The sequence below is a fragment of the Cuculus canorus genome, chromosome 1 (genome assembly GCF_017976375.1).
Source record: "Cuculus canorus isolate bCucCan1 chromosome 1, bCucCan1.pri, whole genome shotgun sequence".
Taxonomy (NCBI): domain Eukaryota; kingdom Metazoa; phylum Chordata; class Aves; order Cuculiformes; family Cuculidae; genus Cuculus; species Cuculus canorus.
Genome location: NC_071401.1, coordinates 126,368,655 through 126,389,071, shown reverse-complemented (window position 1 = coordinate 126,389,071; position 20,417 = coordinate 126,368,655). Strand labels below are relative to the sequence as shown.

Below are 20,417 nucleotides of genomic sequence, written 5' to 3'. Positions count from 1 at the left end.
TGAGATTTTTTTCTGTATTTTAGCCCTAGGATAAGATCTCCTTAGAAAATCTCATTCTCTAACAGGCTATGCAAATTAGTTTTAGTATCAGGTTGCATGTGATATTTAAAAAGGGAGCTTTTATTTTTTACAGAGCTGCAAAACCCTCTCAGGCAGCTTGTAAGTCTATCGTGCAATTGATCATAAAAAGTCTATCATATCTTTATGATACCTTTTACTGCCAGGAAGTGGCCCCAGTGATACTGATCAACAAAAGGCATTTGGGATAAAAATAGAGAGTTTTAAAAGAAAAACTGGCACATTGTTACTCAAAGAATTGTATGGAAATATATGGGGAAGGAGCTGTGGAAGTAGCGAACAAAGAGGATGACAGAAGGAGAGAAAAAGAAAAATAATTCTTCCTTCCTGCTAAAGAAAATACAGACATACAGAAGGTTAAAATAGAAAGACAAATGCACATCTAGAGGAAATGCTTCTTAGCACAGATGATCAAAAGAGGTGTGAGAACCACTCATCACCAATAACACACACTCAACTGTTGTGAATAAAAGAATTAATTTTATTAGCTCTTAGCGATTTCATAAGACCCAGTACCTTCTTAAGAGCGTGCTCTCTCAGGTTCACCTAGCACCCTGTTCACCACTCATTGATATTGGAAAGCCCTCTTAAAACACCCAAAAATCATTTCCAATAATGCTGGCTTTACCTGAGCTATGTGTTCAAGGGTATAGATCAAATATTCGTAAAGGAAAAATGTTGAACAAAGTTTTAAATGGCAACTCCCTTCTGAAGTGATGAAGACAAGGAAATACATAGCTATCATATGTAAAAAGTATTTCAAAATACCATATATTTGCCCTTCACAGAGGAGGAGAATATCCAGGCTTGTTGTGAAAAGGTAATAGCTAAAGATCCTAGCACAAGCAAATAACCTGGACTGACCACATGCCTTCTTTCAGTGTGGATTCCACCAGACCATGACTCTTACGAAACTGTTATGCTCTTAAGTCCAGCTAGGATCACCATCTGCAAGCTGATGAGCCAGTCCTTCTATCAGCCCCTCCCTGGTGAGGTTAGTATTTGTTAAAGGTCACTCACTTTAGAATTGACACCCAGATGTGTGTGTGCAGACTGTCCAGAGCCAATGCCAACTGTTGACACCATGTCATAAAGGTGACCTTTTGCACACTGACATTTATGATCCATCCCTGATAATTTCTTGTGTGGACTATCATATGGTCTAACAACGGGAGTTGGTGACATTGAGACGCAGGAGGAGTAAGCATGCCACAGTTCTCAAGAATTTCAGTTCTCAAGAATTCCCAGCACATCACATTACAGTGAGCCAGCATCTACTGATTCACCAGTCCAGGGCACTGTCCCCAGGAGACCAAGCAAGCTAACAGTACCATGAATGTAGCATGAATAAATAATTAACTCTTATCTGAATCCATTAGATTCTGTTTCATGTCTGTCACAAAGGTTGACATATAATAGTAATAAGAGTGAACAGCGACTTAACACCAAGTGTCTTCTGAAACTGAAGAAATCTGTAATGGAAACTTTTCTATTATTGACTGAGACTTACAGTGAAGACATCAAGTCGGTGATTCAAGAAACCAAATTTTTGTTGTTAGAAGGTGTGAAAGCAAAAATGATGGAGATCCTCAATAGCCATTCAAAAAATGTTCTGTAGAATGGCTTTGAATATTGCAGCATCATATACAGCTGTATGTCAGCTCAGAAGGGAACCATTTTGAAGGTAATCATAGTTGATTTTCTCAATTAGTTAAACAAAAGGAGTCACAGGCACAGACTCTTTTTTGTGTGTTATACCTTGTACAGACATTAGGAAAAATACTCTCACCACAACAGTAGTGCAGTACAGAAACCGGTACACAGGGTAGTTTTGGATCTCTATCTTTAAGATTTTCAAGACTCTGGAAGACAAAGTCATGGCAGACATTGTCTGATGTTAGATGATGTCAAATGTCCTTTACAATGAACACTTCCATGAGCCAATCGATAAATCTTACTAGAATTCCACTAATTTCAAAGCTCTCATTCGTTTTTTAATCAATTGTTTTTACATGTATCTTCAAATCGAAGCTGACCTGTAAAATTCTTCCATAGATAATGACACTGATTTGTGATCAGAATCGCATGTATTTATTTGTGGGAATAATTAGTCCAATCTATTTCACTTCAGGTGAAACCATATTGCTCTATTTCATAGAATCTTGGAATCACTAGGTTGGAAAGGACCCACTGGATCATCAAGTCCAACCATTCCTAACAATCCCTAAACCATGCCCCTCAGCACCTCATCCACTCATCCCTAAACACCTCCAGGGAAGGTGACTCAACCACCTCCCTGGGCAGCCTGTTACAGCGCCCAATGACCCTTTCCGTGAAAAAATATTCCTGATGTCCAACCTGAACCTCCCCTGTAGGAACTTGAGGCCATTCCCCCTTGTCCTGTCCCCTGTCACTTGGGAGAAGAGGCCAGCTCCCTCCTCTCCACAAACTCCTTTCAGGTAGTTGTAGAGAGTAATAAGATCTTCCTTCAGTCTCCTCTTCTCCAGGCTAAACAACCCCAACTTTCTCAGATGCTCCTCATAAGATTTGTTCTCCAGCCCCCTCACCAGCTTCATTGCTCTTCTCTGGACACGCTCCGGAGCCTCACACCCTTCTTGTGGTGAGGGGCCCAGAACTGAACACAGTATTCAAGATGCAGTCTCACCAGTGCTGAGTACAGAGGGAGAAGGTCCTTCTCCTCTAGGCAGCTTTCTAGACAGACTTCTCCTAGGCATTTGGCCTTGTTAAACCTCATGCCATTGGCCTCGGCCCAGCAGTCCAGCCTGTTCAGACCCCTTGGCAGAGCCTCCCTACCCTCCCTCCAGCAGATCCACGCTTCCACCCAGCTTAGTGTCATCCGCAAACTTGCTAAGGGGGCACTAAATGCCTTCATCCAGGTCATTGATACAGACATTGAACAGGGCTGGACCCAGTACTGAGCCCTGGGGAACCCCTCTTGTAACTGGCCTCCAGCTGGAGTTAACTCCATTTACCACCACTCTTTGGGTCTGGCCATCCAACCAGTTTTCTACCCAGGAGATTGTGCGCCTGTCCAGGCGAGAGGCTGACAGTTTCTGAAGGAGAATGCTATGAGAAACTGTGTCAAAGGCTTTACTGAAGTACAAGAAGACTACATCCACAGCCTTTCCCTCATCCAGTAGTCGAGTCACTTTGTCATAGAAGGCGATCAGGTTAGTTTGGCAAGACCTGCCTTTCATGAACCCGTGTTGACTGGGCCTGATCACCCAGTTCTCTTGCATGTGCTTCATGACAGCACTCAAGATCACCCGTTCCATGACTTTCCCTGGCACTGAGGTCAGACTGACAGGCCTGTAGTTCCCTGGATCCTCCTTGCAGCCCTTCTTGTAGATGGGCACATCAGTCAGCCTCCAGGCCAGTGGAACTTCCCCAGTCAGTCAGGACCGCTGGAAGATGATGGAAAGGGGTTTGAAAAGGACTTCCGCCAGCTCCTTTAATACTCTTGGGTGGATCCCATCTGGTCCCATAGATTTGTGGGTGTCTAGCTGGGCAAGCAAGTCTAACCACCTCCTCTTGGATCATGGGGGCCTCATTCTCCTTCTCTAAATCCAGGGTTTGTACACAGAAGGAACTTTCCTTACTATTAAGGACTGAGGCAAAGAAGGCATTAAGTACCTCAGCCTTGTTCTCATCCCCTGTCATTGTTGTTCCTTCTGCATCCAATAAGGACTGAATAGTCTCCCTAGTCCTCCTTTTATTGTTAATGTATTTGTAGAAAGATTTTTTATTGTCTTTCACAGACTTAGCCAGTTTGATTTCTAGTTATGCCTTAGCCCTCCTGATTTTTTCCCTGCACAATCTCACTTCCTCCCTGTAGTCCACCCAAGATGCCTGCCCCTTCTTCCAAAGCTCATAGACATTATTCTTCTCTTTGATGTCTCTCAAGATCTCCCTAATCAACCAAGTTGTTTTTTTCCCCTGCCGGCTCCTTTTCTGGAACATGGGGATGTCTTGCTCCTGAGCTTCTAGGATTTCATTTTTGAAGAGCACCCAGCACTCGTGGGCTCCCTTGCCCTTGAGGACTGTCTGCCATGGGACTTTGCCAACCAGCCTTCTGAACAGTCCAAAGTCTGCCCTCTGGAAGTTTAATGTGACTGTTCTGCTAATCCCCTTTTTCATCTCACCTAGAACTGAAAACCCTATCACCTCATGATTGCTTTGTCCCAGGCGTCCTCCAACCATCACATCCCCCACAAGACCTTTTCTGTTCACAAACAGCAGGTCCAGGAGGGCACCCTCCCTTGCTTGTTCACTAACCAGTTGCGTGAGGAAGTTGTCTTCCATGCACTCCAGGAACCTCCTAGACTGCTTCCTTTCTGCTGTATTGTACTTACAGCAGATATCTGGAAGATCGAAGTCTCCCATGAGGATAAGAGGTAGCGATCTAGAGACTATCCCCAGCTGTTTATAGAGGAGATCACCCGCTGCTTCTTCTTGGCTGGATGGTCTGTAGCAGACTCCCATCACAATATCTGCCTTCTTGTGGGCTCCTCTGATGTTAACCCACACTCAGTCCCTTCCTCACCGTAATCGAGCTCAAGGGTATCAAAGCACTCTCTAACATAGAGGACTACACCGCCTCCTCTCCTACCCTTCCTGTCCCGCCTGAAGAGTTTATACCCCACCATGGCTGCACTCCAGTTATACAAGTCATCCCACCATGTTTCCATGATGGCAAAGACTTTGTAGTCACTTTGCCCTACAACAGCTTCCAACTCCTCCTTCTTATTGCCCATGCTGCGTGCATTGGTGTAAATGCACTTCAGCTGGGCTGGCAAACCTTCAGCCCTCATAAAGAGAATAAAGTTCATTCCAAATTGACTGGTCCTTGGAATAACCAATGCCACAGCGCCAGTTTCATATCTTACTGTCCCCAGGTGTAATCGCCCCCACTTGCTCTGTGGTGGTATACTGGCGGTCCTCTCCAGCACACCACCTCTCAGTTACTGGAGTCCCATGTCCATGCTCACTCCTGACTAGCCTGGTCTCGTCCCCCTCCCCCTTCACATCTAGTTTAAAGCTATATTTAAGTGCCCATCTAGATTTTTAGTAAGGACTTTAGTCCCCATAGGAGACAAGCATGTCCCATCCCTAGTAAGAAAGCCTGGGGGTGCATGGGTCACCCCATGATCAAAGAACCCAAAGCCTTTCTCTTCACACCAGGCTCGGAGCCAGGCATTAATCAACTGGGGTTTTTTTTGGCCTCCTGCTCCTCATTCCTTAGCACTGGAATGGAAGTAAACACTACTTGTGCCGGGAGCCCTCCATCGTTCTTCCTAGAGTCCTGAAGTCTCTCTTGATGGCTTTCAGCTTTCTGCACTGTAAGTCATCATTGTCGATTTGAAATACTACCAGAGGGTAATATCTGTCTCTTTCACCAAGAAAGGAAGTTTTCTAATTACATCCTTCACTGATGCCCCCGGTACGCAGCAGACCTCCCTGTGGAGCGGGTCCGGTCTGCCGATGGGTCCCTCTGTTCCTTTTAGAAGGGAATCCCCTAAGACAATCACTGTCCTCTTCTTATTTACTGAGGATGTTTTCATGGGCACCTGATGACGGTGCCCATGAAATAGGCATGTTTCTAGGCTGTGGGAGCCACCTTCTTCATCCTTGGGGATGGGTTCCACCTGCAGCGCTTCATATTCGTTCCTCAGGGGGATCTGGGAGTTTGTTGTCTGGGTGGGGGGAGCAGGTTTCCTGCGCCGGGCAGGAACTTGCTGCCATTCCCCATCTCTTGTTCCCCCAGCTTCGCAGTTTGCAGGCGGGGTTGCTCAGCCGCACCAGCTACAACAGCCTGCTGCGTTTGTGAGAGGGCGCTGCTCCAGTGATCTATCTCCCTCTCACATTCCCTGATGGTCCTTAGTCTATTTAACTCCTCCCTCAGCTCTGCCACCGTGCGACGGAGTTCCCCTACGTGAGCACAGCTCCCACAAGTGGAGCCCGTGCTAGAGGCGTCAGCTGGTGTGGGAGGGGGACATTGGCTACAGCCCAGGGTCTGGGTGGCAACATCTATCCTGCTTGCTGCAGCACTGGGAGTGGTTTTAATCTTCTGCAGGGTAGCCACCACGGTCCATGGTCCCTTATGGCCGACCTCCAGCCCCTCCCTGCTCGCCCTGCCTGCTCGAACTGCCGCTCGAACTGCCCCGTTGCACTAACGTTGCACTAACGTGCCACGCTCCTCTTTGCCGTGCTCCCAAGGGACCGTTATTTGTCACGCATTGAACGCTAAAATAAACGGTGAATGGTAAATGAGTCAAATTTCCTTCCAGAAGAGTTTTTTACAGGCAGAGTAGTGAGTTTTCAGTTATCAGAAGCATAGCGGGAAGAGCCAGAGAACAGTTTACAACATGAATGAGAATAGCATTGGGCAAGTACTTATTGTAACTTACTCTTATTTCCTGAAAAGCAGGACTGTTTACTCTGTTCCATAGAAATTGCCATAAAATTCTTTTGATGCAGAATCAGATCTCATCTTTCCTATTTAAAAAGTTTTCCAAATGGAGATAGTCTGAAACAGTGAGGAGACAGTAAATAATACCTTAATATCTGGTTGCCTCTGGGAAGCCTGAAACCACAGCTACAAAAGGTATGAAGTGTCTCATTCATCTCTGTTAAAGCTTTAGATGTTCTGTATTTAAGCAGCCGGGCAGTGTGAAAACTTCTTTCTCAAGATATTACAGAAATGATCACAGCTGTCAAAGAATCTAACTTTTTCCATCTGGTTACTGAACACTTCATTTGCCCATCTATCCCGTTGAGGATTCTGAGAATCTACCTCTTTCTTTACAGCTTTCCCACTATGTCCCAGACAGGAATGGAGCTACAATCAATGCACTGCAAGTGGCTGTCAGGTCAGCTTAACTATACTAATAATAGAGTTGATTAGTATATGTTGGAGATATTGTCCCCCTAGAAACTTTAATTTACCAATGGATATTTTATATTAAAATACCTAGATCAACTTGGAACTTCTCAGAGGTTTTTAAAAATCATTCATTCTGATAATACAGGCTGGTTCAGCTTATGGAACACTGTAATATTTTCTTTCCCACTTCTGCTTCTTTCTGAGATATAATTGATTGTAACAAAAAGAGAGCATCAGCCTACCAGTGCATTTGATTTATGAGTTGAAAGATATTCTAAGGATAAAGTTTTCATGTGCACAGAGGGATGATGGTAAAGTGTGCTTCTCTTGGAGCAGCAGACAGGAACAAATAGCATAAGATCTTATATACTTTGCAGTTATCAACCTGGCATAAAACAGTAGCAGGACCAGAGACTTATCATATGGCCCATTTCAGAGATGCTTGCATCTTCACTAGTTTCTTTTCTTGAACTGCAGATTTCTCAAGGCAGGCCCTAAACTCTTACCAAAGAGTCCTCTGTGCACAGTTAAGAGCTTGATTAAAATATTACAATTTCAGAAATAAAAATAAACTCATTCTTAAAATCGATAGTTAATGGCTCTAAATATTACCCTAATATTCTGTGAAACAAATATTTGTTGAATTGGTTTATTCCCATTTAGAAAGCTTTCAAAAAATCCACTGAAAGTTGATTTTAACTTGTTAAAGTTAACAAATTGTTTTAACTTTTTGACTTCTATACAATACATAAATAAGAATGGTTTTGTTATTGTAGTTATTATAAAAAATATGAAAAAATAGCACAGATTACTGGGATTAAATTTAGATATTGGAAACAGGAAAAAAGACATGCAAATACAAAGCCCAATTAAACTATTTTTTCAGTAGATTAGAAATGTTATTGATATCTAATAAACAAGCAAAGCACTCTATTTACAGCTGAGTTTCTCAAGGGTATGGAAGGTGCTTCAACAGGAGTTTACGGAAATTCATTGATCAGGATTTATCCCATTTGTCTGGCTTGTACTTTGCCTTGTTTGCTTTAACGCATAATATAAGATGAAGCTCTTAACCAGTCCAGAAAGGAGATCGTACTAATAATTTAGGAAATGATATGAACATCAAATTCACCAAACCATGATTATACTTGCGAAATGGGTCTTTCTGCATTTGTTTTGCATGTGTGTTGCTGAAAAAACTCTCTGTACCTATGTGTATGCTATTGCAAGCAGCTACAGCAAGGACTATCACCATCCAAAATAAGACATTCCACTAGATGAAAGTATGGCTTCTTCTCCAAAGAGCTTGTACTACAGTTTTCACTAAACATTCAATGCCTTTAAAAAACAAGGATGTTGGTAGTTCTTATTTTGAACTGGAAATCAGTACTTGAAACTTTATACAAATTTCCTGAAGTAGATTGCTGTGGAAAAACAATTTTAATACAAAAAAGTTCAACATGGATCCAAACATGACAATCCAAACAATTTGATAACTAATGTCCATGATTGCTACTAGAGAATCAAACACAAAAATTGGCCTGTGGTATTTATTTTGGACACAAACAAGCAGAGAAGGTACTCCATATATTTGATATTTTTATTTTCAGTAAAATTTTACTACAAGCAACTGGTTGAAAATATCCTTATCACACTATCATAAACTCAGAAGTTGTTTCTGTAAGGTAGCAGACAGTTTAGGTTAGGAGTTTCAAGGAGGGAAGGCATGTCTGCTTTGAAATTGCAAAATTGTTAGGAGAGAGAGGAAAGACAACTTTCAACTGCCAGGAGGAGCAATACTGTTTTGGAATTTTAGGATATGACTCAAAAAATTGAGGCTAATCCTGAAGCAGCACATTCAATGTGCAGAATTCTACAGCAAAAGTGCTCTGCCTTCATGTGACTTTAGTCAATGCACTTTCTGGGTCTGAGCCAGATTGCATTGAAACAGTTCAAGTCTTAGTCTAGTGCTTCCTATTACTTCATCATCTAAGGTTCACATGGGAACAGCTCATCTGTATATGTCCTAATGGAAAAGGGTAGATATTCTGCATTTACTATTTCCAGTTTCTGCTGTGCCCATTATGATTTTTCCCACTTCAGATTTTCTTCTCTAGCTCTTTGTCCTCCAGATTAAATAAATTATGCTAAAAATGGTCTGTATCACTCATCATCAATGTAAAGGTTGTGAAAAGTTGACTGGGGAATCATTTACTGTTGGTAAAATGTTCTGTCATCTTTTGTATGAGATCTTTTTCCAGGATTATTTTTTTTGATGTGTAAGTCACTTCAGGAAACTGGAAGACAAATTCTAGTAGCAGCCAGGAAGGAAATTTTTATGATGAGGATGGTGAAACACTGGAACAGGTTGCCTTCAGAGGTAATAAATGCCTGTCCCTGGGAACATTCAATGTCAGCTGGACAGAGCTCTGAGCACCCTGATCTAGTTGAAGATTTCCTAGTTCCTGGTGGACTAGATGACCTTCATAGTCCCTTCCTGCCCCAAAAAATTCTATGATTCACTATCTATTTGCATTACACAACTCCAAAGACAACAAATAAGTCACACAGTTCTGATGCTGTTCTGTGCATGGGTTCTGTGCAAGGACATTAAAAGCTAATGATGACAGAATGTAATTTTACAAGAAAAGGCACTTCCTTGAAAATATCTGCTACTGGATTCTTTCTTTTTCTGGTGAAGGGATACAGAAGTCTACAAAGGCCTAGCACTGTGATTTGAATTCTGTTCTGCCTCCTACAATGTCAATATGTTGTTTTGAACTTCAAGATTCTCATCAGTGTTCATAGCAATGAGGAAGAACACAAAATCAGAACCAGGTCTAACACAGCTTATACTTCAAACCAGCTTTTGAAATACTATTGTTATTATTGCTATTGTTATTGTTATATCGTAAAGAGTAGTCCTTTTGTATAAATGCTTATATTCAGCTTTATTGCATTTCTGCAGCTTTTCAAACTAGTGAAAAGACTAATATACTTGAGGGCAGAGGGAGAAGGGGAAAGCCATAAGTTCTCCCCTTCCTGCTATTTCCTATTCACTATGAAAGAAAATTCACCTACAATTAGAGCAGGAGTTCACAGTTCTGTGCCATATTTTTCTCATTTCCATAGACAGTCAGCACAAAGGATTTTGGGAAAGACTAACAATACTTAAGTGAGTGAGACCAAAAAACACTTTCAAGTCAACCAAATGAGTCAACTCAAAAGTGTACTGTTGAATTCTAGAGAGACAATCTTTGTCTTCCATTGGAGCATAAATACACATTCAAGTAAGAGAAAGAGGACATTTAAATAAACACACAAAATTGCAAAGATCATGATGCTCACTACAGCACCTGCAAGAGAGGAGATGTGGGAGATGTTTGCTGTGAAATTCCAATACAATCAGAAATCTACTGGATACAGATTTGTCTTTATCTGCTTTGATTATCACAGGGTGCTTTGTCTCGAAATCTTGTGGTAGATAACAATCTTTGGTTTCTTAAAAACCAAAATTTCTCTTACTAGTCTTGTTGGGAAGAAATGTTAAGACCATGGATAGCTTTCCATTTACTTCTGCTATTGGAATGAAACTCCACACACCTGAAAATACAGACGACCCTGAAATGACAGCTCATTTCTTTGAACATTTCTCCATTTCTCTTGAAGTGGCCCTAGGCAGAAGACAAACTGACAGACTGGCACATCATGTTACCTGGAAGTGTAGGTGACTCTGTTGTTCACTGGATAGTTCTAGACTTTCAGAGAGAGAGTGCACCAGTTTCTGAACTGCCTCTGCAACAGGTCTTATTTATCTTTCCAAAATTTCCTCTCCATTTCTTTCAGTGCTATATTGTAGCTCACTACCCAACCTTGATGGCTCAGTAATAACTCACAGAACTACAGTTCAGAGTCCTACTCTCCCACAGAAAACAATAGACCAGCTTCAGCTTATTTGGGAGATTAACAGCTGAAATTTCACATTGCTGAAAGTCACCTAACCAAGTCATACATGCTCTCATTAGAAAAAGAAGTTCCCACTTCAAACCAATCAGAATCCTCCCAGGAACAGCAATCACTTATTTTCAAAAGCTTAAAGTGCATTCATATGACAACAAAATAAAACAAACAAAGAGAAAGCCACCGAAACACCCCCAAAAACCAATCAACACCACCACCACCACCCCCCGCCAAACACACACCAGTCCTGCTATAATAGCTGTGCTGAAAACCCAGCTAAAAAGACTGCCTTTCTTCAGAGGGCAAAATCTGTTAGGCCCTGAATGCCATATGAGTAGTGACATTCCTTTCAATTATCACAATGTCAGCAACTACCTTTGTTCCTGAGCTTAGCAGCAGGGGTTTTTTTTTCAGTTCTGTACTGAATCATAAACCAGAACTTCAGTCAGCTCTCTCTGCTCTGAGAGCATTGGGATTTTGTGAAAATGGAGGGAGACATTATGCTGCATTTAACATTCTGGGAGAAGACTTACTGATCTCTTCTTTGTAAATGGATGAAATCCATGCTGGCTTCATTTGCTCATTTCTGTAGGGCATTAGAAAGCATAACAACCAACCACAGACCTTAGCTGAACAAGATCACTGTCTTGGTGCAAATATCAGTGCAACAGCAGGAACATATAAAAGTAGGAGAGAAAAGACTGCATTCATATATCATAGCATAGATGCCACAAACCATTCATCAGCAGAGTTCTTCCAAGGCTTACAAATGTATGTGGCATGCTGAAGTGTGTAGGAACAGTTGGAGAACTATTGTGGCAAAACTGATCCAAGTAGTGGAGCCTCTGGACAGAGGATTCTTAGACATCATAGACCTCCTCTTCCATGGAGTGATTGACCTCTCCACAAAGTTGGTGGAAGGTATTACGCCTCAGGATCTCCCAGCCACGGTGAGAACTAGTCCTGGAAGTGCTCCGTGACAATGACAGAGCAGACAGTTCCTTCTTGTACAGGATATTCCCATTGATTTCCAGATTTTCCAAACCTTTGTCATAGTTGTCCCTATCCTGAGCCTTAAATGCTTCTGTGTACCGCATCATCTTGTGTTTGTTGGGATCAACTCTGTCTTCAACTCTGGAAGAGAATTAAAAAACATAAACTAAATGAAGTAGGAGCATGCCAGTTTATCAACAAAACTCAGCAGCCACAAGAAGCAAGCTCCTCCCGAAAACATGCCTACTGACTCAGATATTACAGAAAAATTATAAAGAAACAGGGAACTGTGTTAGCACACAGCTATCTCCTAGACTTTCATCCCCACAATTGTCTTCAGTATCCTTATCAGCCCATGATTTCCTGTCCTGTACTTTAACTCATTGCCCGGCAATGATTTGCATTTCCTATTTTGCCAGCTATTGGCAAATACCTGCCTCACCTGACTCTAGCTCTAGATCCACTGAATGTTCCTGCATATTCATCTGTTTCTTTTGTTCTTGTCTTTCCTCCTCTGATACTTCATGGTTCTTGGCCTCAGGATATCACTTATGTTGTGCTATAGTTTTTTTAATGCTCCACTTCCACCAATCCTTCTCTACCTTACTTACAACTTGTCTTCTGAAATACTATCCCACTATACACAATGAACACATATGTAATTTGACAAAAACAAATCACACCAACGCCCTTTTCTCTTAGCATCCAATGAAGAATTGTTACTGGGATATTGCTTTTGCGAAGTTATATTCTACACCTTGAACAGAAGTTGTTACATACTGGTACCACTTCAGGTCTACTTGTTCTGTCCAGCAGACCCGAAAATCCACAAGGTTCATTTCTCTGCTAAAACCTGCAGAAAGTCCTATTACATACAGTCACCACTTCCTCTTACGGCTTTATCAGCAAAAGATGACACAGTTAGAAATGATGCATACCTAAACAAAGTTTTATCTTTTCTCAGCATGGAATAAGTATTGATTAAAATCAGAAACAATAAGGAATCTTGTGTTATTTAGACTAAAGATAGTTTGTTATTTCAGTGCCTAAACTGAAATCCTGGACCTAGGACGTTGCCACACGATGCAGTCTTCACAAAGTATAATATAGTTACCAGGTTCACACCAAGAAATCTTGCTTTTAATTATTCCTGCTCTGTATATGAATCATCTGTAGTGCAGCTTGTTGATTCTGCCTCAGCCATTTCATGCACCTAATAAATAGGGACAGTCAACCAAGCACAGCAGTGAACCTTTGTAACACTCATTATAAGAGGTTGAAAGAAAAATTCAGGCCTTATAACCCATGTGACTTATGGGGTCTGTTTCCTGTGACTACTGGATAAAAAAAATTATCAGCTGATTCCAGAAGAAACTGCACAGCAGAGCTTTCTGAGAGGAACAGCTCTCCAAATAGTCCAACCCAGGCCACTGGAAAGGTTGCTTATTAACACATCAGATTCTTCTTCTGGGATCTTTATATGCACACACTAGAAGATAACTCACCTGAGATACCATCGATCCCCTAGCCCATACTCCAGCCCACAGATTCCAGACCGAGGCCAGAGACATCGTGGCAGCTTCCGCTCCAGCATGACTGTAGTAGCAACAACCTTTAGAATAAAATAAAAAAAAAAAAAATGAAAGCACTCATACAAATTAGAAAAAAAAATGGACTCTTTTTCAAAATTAACAGTTCCATGAGTACTGACCCATTACAGCACTTCTTTACAGCTCCACATATAATGAGAAAAAAATAATAGAATAAATAAATTTACTATAGGCTATTTAGTCTTAACTGTGCCATATTTTGTTGAAGCGGTGGTGCTCTTAAAATGCTGTTAAATTTCTTTCCTTTTGTAGCTGATGGTAACAAGTATGGCAATTAATTTGCAAGCTAGGGAAGACGACGGTATTTATATCTGCATTAACTAGTACATTTAACCATTTGCTTACTGCTTTCTCACACAAAAATACTAGGAAATGGATTTCCTGTTGAACAGCTATATAACTTACCTGGTTAAACTTTTTTGCCTTTTAAGCAAGAAAGTGAAGCCAACCTCTCTTAAGAAATGTAAAGCCATTACTGATGTACTTGTTATTACTATTTTGCATTCTACCTACCCTCAGTTAATGCCTATAATTATAATTTAACTCTCAGTTACACAGAAATGCGTTTTGTAAAGAAAGATGTAACTTCAATTTTTTTTAACAAGAGATTCTATATGTTAGGAAGACATAGGATGGGCAAGAAAGGCTGGATGGCTTTCTAGCTGCCATTTGAACTAAGGTAGGAATACCCACATAGGAATGATATACAGGAAGACAGTTTCACATGTGAACATGTAGAGAAAAGTATCTTGCACTTAGGCACGTCAGACTCATAGAAGGGATGAGAGAAATTTGGTGGCTGATATACAGAAGCTATGGAAAAGAAATAAAAGGTAATGGCTTATGGCATTAGCCCCTGAGAAAAATGAAGGCCAGGGAAAGGTTTTAAAAGTACCTTCTTTAGAGCATGGATTGCAGAGCAAGCAATTGCACTGCCTAGTACATTTTTCCTGGACAACTTTTACCTTTTATTCAAAGTGAACCTTCTACCGAGTGAATTAGATTACCTGGGCTCTCCAGAGCTCATCCCGCTCATGGGCCACTCTCCAGTGGGTGTCACCCATCATGGCAATTAACAAGTTGAGCATAAGGAGGGTCGCAATGATGGCGAAGGCAAAGTATACCACGCTGTACATAAAGGGTAGGTCCACATCATAGTTTGCAGGGCCATCAATGATAGTGAGGAACAGCTCAAAGGTGGTGAACAAGGACATGGGATAGTTGTAGAACTGTCCAAGGTTTTCAGGATTCTCTGTCTGGAAGATGATGTAAAAAGCTAGAGAGCAATGGAGTAAAAAAGAGAGAGGTAGTTTTACAACAGGAATCACATTTCAAGAGCAACCATGGAGTACTGTAAGAGATGCTGACAACACAGAGTGGTCCAGGAAGGAGCTGCATGTGTTTCTATGCTGATGCAGTACTCAGCATAACAAGGACAAATCCCCTACTAGAATCGCTGGTCTTCACTATAAAATTACTCAGAATTACTTTTATTATTTATTTGTTCTCAAAGTAGCAATCTTTTCCTCTTCAAAGATATAAAGAAGTTATGTGTATTAATTTCATTTTCCAAAGATAAATATCATGAATGTAGTATGATTTTAAACCTTGCCTTACATATATATGGAATTGTCTGGATTGTCCTAATTTCTGTTACCCTGGAAAGAGCAACAATTGAAAACCAAAGTCATGGGAAGAACATTCATTACTGGGAAAGTGATCATGCTCAAAGAAATACAAGCTATAAATCATCATCACTTTTGTCAGCTAACTCAAAGGGCAACCTGAGAAGGAATCAAAGCCCACACACGTAATTCATACGAAGTCAGCATGGGGTAACATAATGTTGTTTTCCTTTTGTAGACTTACCTGATGCAAAGCCTAGTATCACCACAGCCATGAGCCAGCAAAAGCGCATAAGATCTCCAAATATCATCTGTGGAGCAAAGACAGTGCCACCATAAGGCCAAACCATCCCACCAACATACAATACAACCCCACATAAACCATTTTCCAGATTAAAAGACCATGAGTGGTCTAAAGGAAACTTCTGCACTAAAACGAGAATGTGAAAGTCCCAGACTGTCTGTGCAGACAATCACTTGTCCATTTGCCATTAATGCTAGTCCTGAGGGAGAAGTTCTTTCAGTTCTCCCTACCTGCAAAGAAGTATCAGGTTGTGTGTAAGAAGCCCATATTTGTTTGAGTCTTTTACCTTCTGAATCATGATGGTAAAGGGTCCAAGCATTTGGAAGCCTCGTGCGAAGTACATGACATTGCACCATCCTAGCACCAGAGCAAAGGACATGGGCACCACCTCACCAGTTGTGCTAGTGAGACGCATCACCATGGTTACTAGAATCATACAAGCATATGTGATGCTGCAAGGGAAGAAGAGACAGTGAAAAAGTTTCAGTAATGGAATCTTAGCTTCTTTTTTGTTTTCTTCTCAAAATTTCCAAGACAGGGAGATATGGCCACCAGCCCCACAGGCAGAGACCTCTCAGCGCTATCAACTGTACCTGCCCACTCATCTAGTTTCCTACACACCAGCTGAGCCAGCAAAAGAAGTAAATCGAGAGAAGGAATACTCTAAAATAATGGAGAAAGTGACTCACCTAACAAAAGACAGTGGGGAAAATGAGAGATAATACATTCATTAGACTAAAAAGAGGTATACTTACACAATTACATGAAAAGGCCCTCCTAGGATGGTTTGTCCAAAGTATTTTGCTGCTCCAACTCTAAGGATATCTGGGATCTAAAAGAGACATCGTTTTGATTTAGGACTAGACAGATTCCATTGTACTATAAAATGTCATGCTAACTGCCAGTGTTCACAGGATGTTGGCGCCAGATACATGTGCTTTGTTTGCTGGTTCACGGTTTGATTTCTATATTATTTCAAAACCTAAATGAATGGGTCAAGTGGGTCCCTCTCAGGATGTGACAGAGATTGGTGGAAAATCTAAGGAGACTGACAGATTGAGAGACTTTGGTATGTGACAGAGAGATGTTGCAGCACAGAGCTGAGAGCCTGAAGTTCACATAGATTACTGAGAAGAGACTAGAAAAGCAGCTTAGCCTCAGAAGTGAAGACAAAAAAAAAGAACTTCTGGGGTATCAAAGGAGTTTGTTATAATTCAGACTCACTGTGTTATTTGCAGTGTAGCCTGAGTCCTGACCAAACACGGGAACATATTTGGGCAGAAAGAAACCTGTTCTTCAGACTCATTTTGCTTCATTTCATCCTGGTATCATAATTTGAGTTTTCTCATATAAAAGTGCTGGGTTTCTGTTTCATATCACAATAAAATCAAGTGGGGAATGTATTTGTTTTAATTTAAAGAACTTCTGGGTTTTTTTATGAGTTCAAGGTAAGGAAAACACCTAAACATGTCCACTTCAGAACTCTGATTGATTAGGGCTCCTGTTATGGACCTGTACAGTCACTGACCTCCAATTAAATATAAAACTTTCTGTGCATGCACAGAAATCACTTCAGTCAGCGCTCCTAAACACATGAGTATTTGGGGTGATGGGTGAAGAATCTCTAAGAATTTAATGCAACAGCTGAGATTCATCTGGTATTTGATAGTGCAGCCAGGCCTTCTAATTGCTTCTTCCACACCTGGAGTCCTATTAGTATATTGCCACAGTCTTTGTTTCATCCAATAAATACTGTTGACAGTGTCTCTCGCCACAGGCACATATCAAGGCACTTACACTAAGTAAAAAGCCCCATTAAGCTGTGACCACAAAGTAAAAATCTGTCTTGATTAAACTCGAGACTATATAGCTCACTGTTCCTCTTACCTCAAGGACCAAAATTACTACAGCTCCTATGACTGTGATCAGCTCCCCCACCAGCCTCAGCTCATCTTCATATGTTGCATATGATTCCTGGGGGAAAAAAAAAAAAAAAAAGAGTGAAAGGATATTAGAAAAGGAGATGGAGGAAAAGAAGGCCCACTATTAGTGTAATAAACATGACTGGGACTGACAAGGTCACAGGAACCAGCCCAGCCTCAGCAGTGGAGAACAGACCATACCCAGTGTTCCTCACTGACTGAGGTCAGTTGACAGAAAGAGAGAAGGAGGATGTCTGTAATAGCTGGCAATTGGGAAAGACTTGGACTTTCTGGTTAAGTAGGTTACAGTAGAATTGCCCAATGTTGCCTCTGAGGCCCTGACTCCTACAGACACAGTACCTGCAGCATTTTCTGGACGTAGATTGTATTGTCTCTGCTGCTTGTTTTGTTGCTTGTTCGGGGCTTCAGTGGTCGGTAGACGCAGCACATAGTAAAGCAGACCATGTAGAGTATGTAGAATATAGCCAAGAAACAGAAATAGGGACGACCATACATGTTCCACTTCAGGCTCACCAGCTCCTTCACAGGTGTTAGGTCCAAGATCTGGCGTGCCTGAGAAAGGTAGAAAAATAGGAAATAATTGCCAGAAGGACATTTGTTTGTACATATCATTCACACTGTTTCCTGGAAGAATGTTAGGAAACTATTCTCACCTACTCTATCCAGCATTAGGAAGCTGAATTTACGTTTTGCAGAAATGGAACACTCAAGTGGGTTTGGATTTGCTCAGTTTGCCAATAAAGAGCTTTGAAAAATAGAAAATGTTGCAGAAAACAGCTTTTGAGTACCAGTGGGAAGTGCAAGCGAATTGTGTTAGATACTGGAACACGTTTGTTTTTTGTGTAGGCCTGGACACATATAAACACTCTGATCCAGGTCCATGAATTCAAATAAATGAGGCTGTGTTACTGAAAATAAAAGGTATTATTAATTATTATCTTAAGAGATATACATATTAGGAGTGGGCTAATTTTACAGTAACAGAAAGTTTATAAATCCCGTGGACTCTAGGGATTCAAATGTGTAAAAAACTACTTCAATTCATGAATTGACTTTTACTGTAATTTAAATCAATTTTGAAAAAAATTTTGCATTAAGCAAGTCAGCACAGTGCACTTTACAGCAGACATATTCTTCTCTGCATAATATATATATAATTATTAGAACATAAAATCAAAAATAAAATAATATTTATTCTATTTTCAGCTACAGTAAAAAGTTTCTCCCCAAGCTTTTGAAATTCACTTCAATTCTTTTCTCCAAATAAGAGTTCTGCATTTATCCCCATAAGCTAATACTGGTTTCAACAGCTACTTCTATCAATTTCAGTAGCATTCCTGGAAATTCTTAATCCCTAGGAAACATATCAAAGGTCCTTTAGATCAGTAACTCTTTTTGAAAAACTGACACTGATATTACCTTAATTTAGCAGGCAGGTAAGAGGACTTTCAAAAGATTTCCAAAGTTCCTTTATTTCTGTCTAAAAGTAACCTGTTAATAGAATGGATTTTCAGAAGTTTTCACCATTCAGCTGTGATGATAAAAACTGCAGTATATCTGAAGTGAGATACACTGTGAAAAAAACAGGCTCTCCTGACTTACTTCCTTTAGATTATTTATATTATATTCAATGTTTGGGTCCTTCTCTTTTGATCTCAGTGGTGTAGTTCAAATATACGTAGAAGACCACAAACATTTCCAGGAATAAACAGAAGCATCAGTGATCATCTTGCATGATATGAAAAATAGTGCTGGTGCGTAAGCTGAGGTTGTGATTCTGTCAAAGATCTGCATATACTCATATATACTGTGCAGCTGAGGGATTTTATATGAAAAGAAAATTTCATCAAAATAAGTTGAGACCATAGTTTTAGACAGGACAAAGAGATTCTATAAAAGGTAAGAGCAATGGAGTTATGAGCACTGGAAGGAAGGATCCTTTCCTATCATACAAATCCATTTCAAAAACTAAAGGGAAAAATGCAGAAATTTTCTTAAGTACCCTAACGGTTGATCTGGATGATTTGAACATGCATATAAAGGACAAAGAAAACATAGTGAGATGATATGGAAAAAAATTCAACATTATTTCCCCTGTTGAACATTGCTATAAAATCTATGCGTCTGAGTGAATCTATGGATTTGCAGTTGGGATGAGATCTATAAAGCTTGGAAAGATCAAGGACACTCCACTTTTCTTAACTGTTTTCCTAGCACAAGATTAAATTGTGGCTACATGAACTGTCTAACAAATGTCATTATTTCTTCCTACAAACTTTGCCTCATCTACGTCCTTAGCCTATCACTACTACAACTAATGCCACTGCATAATGTTAGGCACCTAAAGGAGGCATCTTCATTAGTGATATGGTTATCCTAAGATTTCCCTCCTCGTAGGCAATATGGAACTACAGACTGCTATTCAGCTTACCTAAGATCTAAATTATTCTCTGGAGATACTTAGTTACTTGCATTTCTCTATCAACCACATGTAAAGCTTAGGGAATATGTATTCCTTATTTAAACACCTCAGTTCTTTAGCTTAATTTATCCAATATGAACACAAAATATTGTGCAGAAAAAAAGTAATCCCTCTCACCCCAAACTAGACGCTCTGCTTAATAAACTAGTCTGGGAGGAAAGAATGAACCACAAGGGAAAGATGTTAAATTTACTATGTAATGCACTACTGGGATGTATGCAAACTCATTAATGATGAGAGCACTATGCTGATATGAAGAAAATGTAAAGGAGAATATTAAAGTCTTTTCGTACTAAGTTCTTTTGAAAAAAATGGCCCATGATTCCCTAGGGGTCATAATCTACATAGACTCACACTGCATGGAAGTATGTTCCACAAAAGCAACAAATGTTATTTTCAAAGCAGATGTATGATACTGATTCAAAATGAGAGTCTCATAGACTTACTCCACTCCATTGTGCAAAATTCTCCAGTAGCTGAAACTTTTTTTAAGATGCTTGACTAAAATGTTGATAAAT

At 40.5% G+C, this 20,417-nt stretch overlaps 1 protein-coding gene across 2 annotated transcripts in view; it reads right to left on the bottom strand.

Moving 5' to 3' along the window:
• Nucleotides 1-557: 557 nt before the first annotated feature.
• Nucleotides 558-20,417, bottom strand: part of LOC104064344 (transient receptor potential cation channel subfamily V member 6) — a 31,599-nt gene continuing 11,739 nt past the window's right edge. Inside the window, exons 8-16 of one of the 2 annotated variants that reach the window (XM_054063864.1) lie at nt 17,757-17,969; nt 17,362-17,448; nt 16,230-16,306; nt 15,761-15,926; nt 15,415-15,481; nt 14,553-14,821; nt 13,441-13,547; nt 11,842-12,076; nt 562-1,921 (exon numbers count right to left, since the gene is read on the bottom strand). In XM_054063864.1, coding sequence (XP_053919839.1) covers nt 1,790-1,921; nt 11,842-12,076; nt 13,441-13,547; nt 14,553-14,821; nt 15,415-15,481; nt 15,761-15,926; nt 16,230-16,306; nt 17,362-17,448; nt 17,757-17,969 — 1,353 coding nt within the window. In that variant the 3' untranslated portion in view covers nt 562-1,789. Of the gene's footprint in view, nt 12,077-13,440; nt 13,548-14,552; nt 14,822-15,414; nt 15,482-15,760; nt 15,927-16,229; nt 16,307-17,361; nt 17,449-17,756; nt 17,970-20,417 lie in introns of both variants that reach the window. The other variant, XM_009566670.2, reaches the window with a different exon arrangement.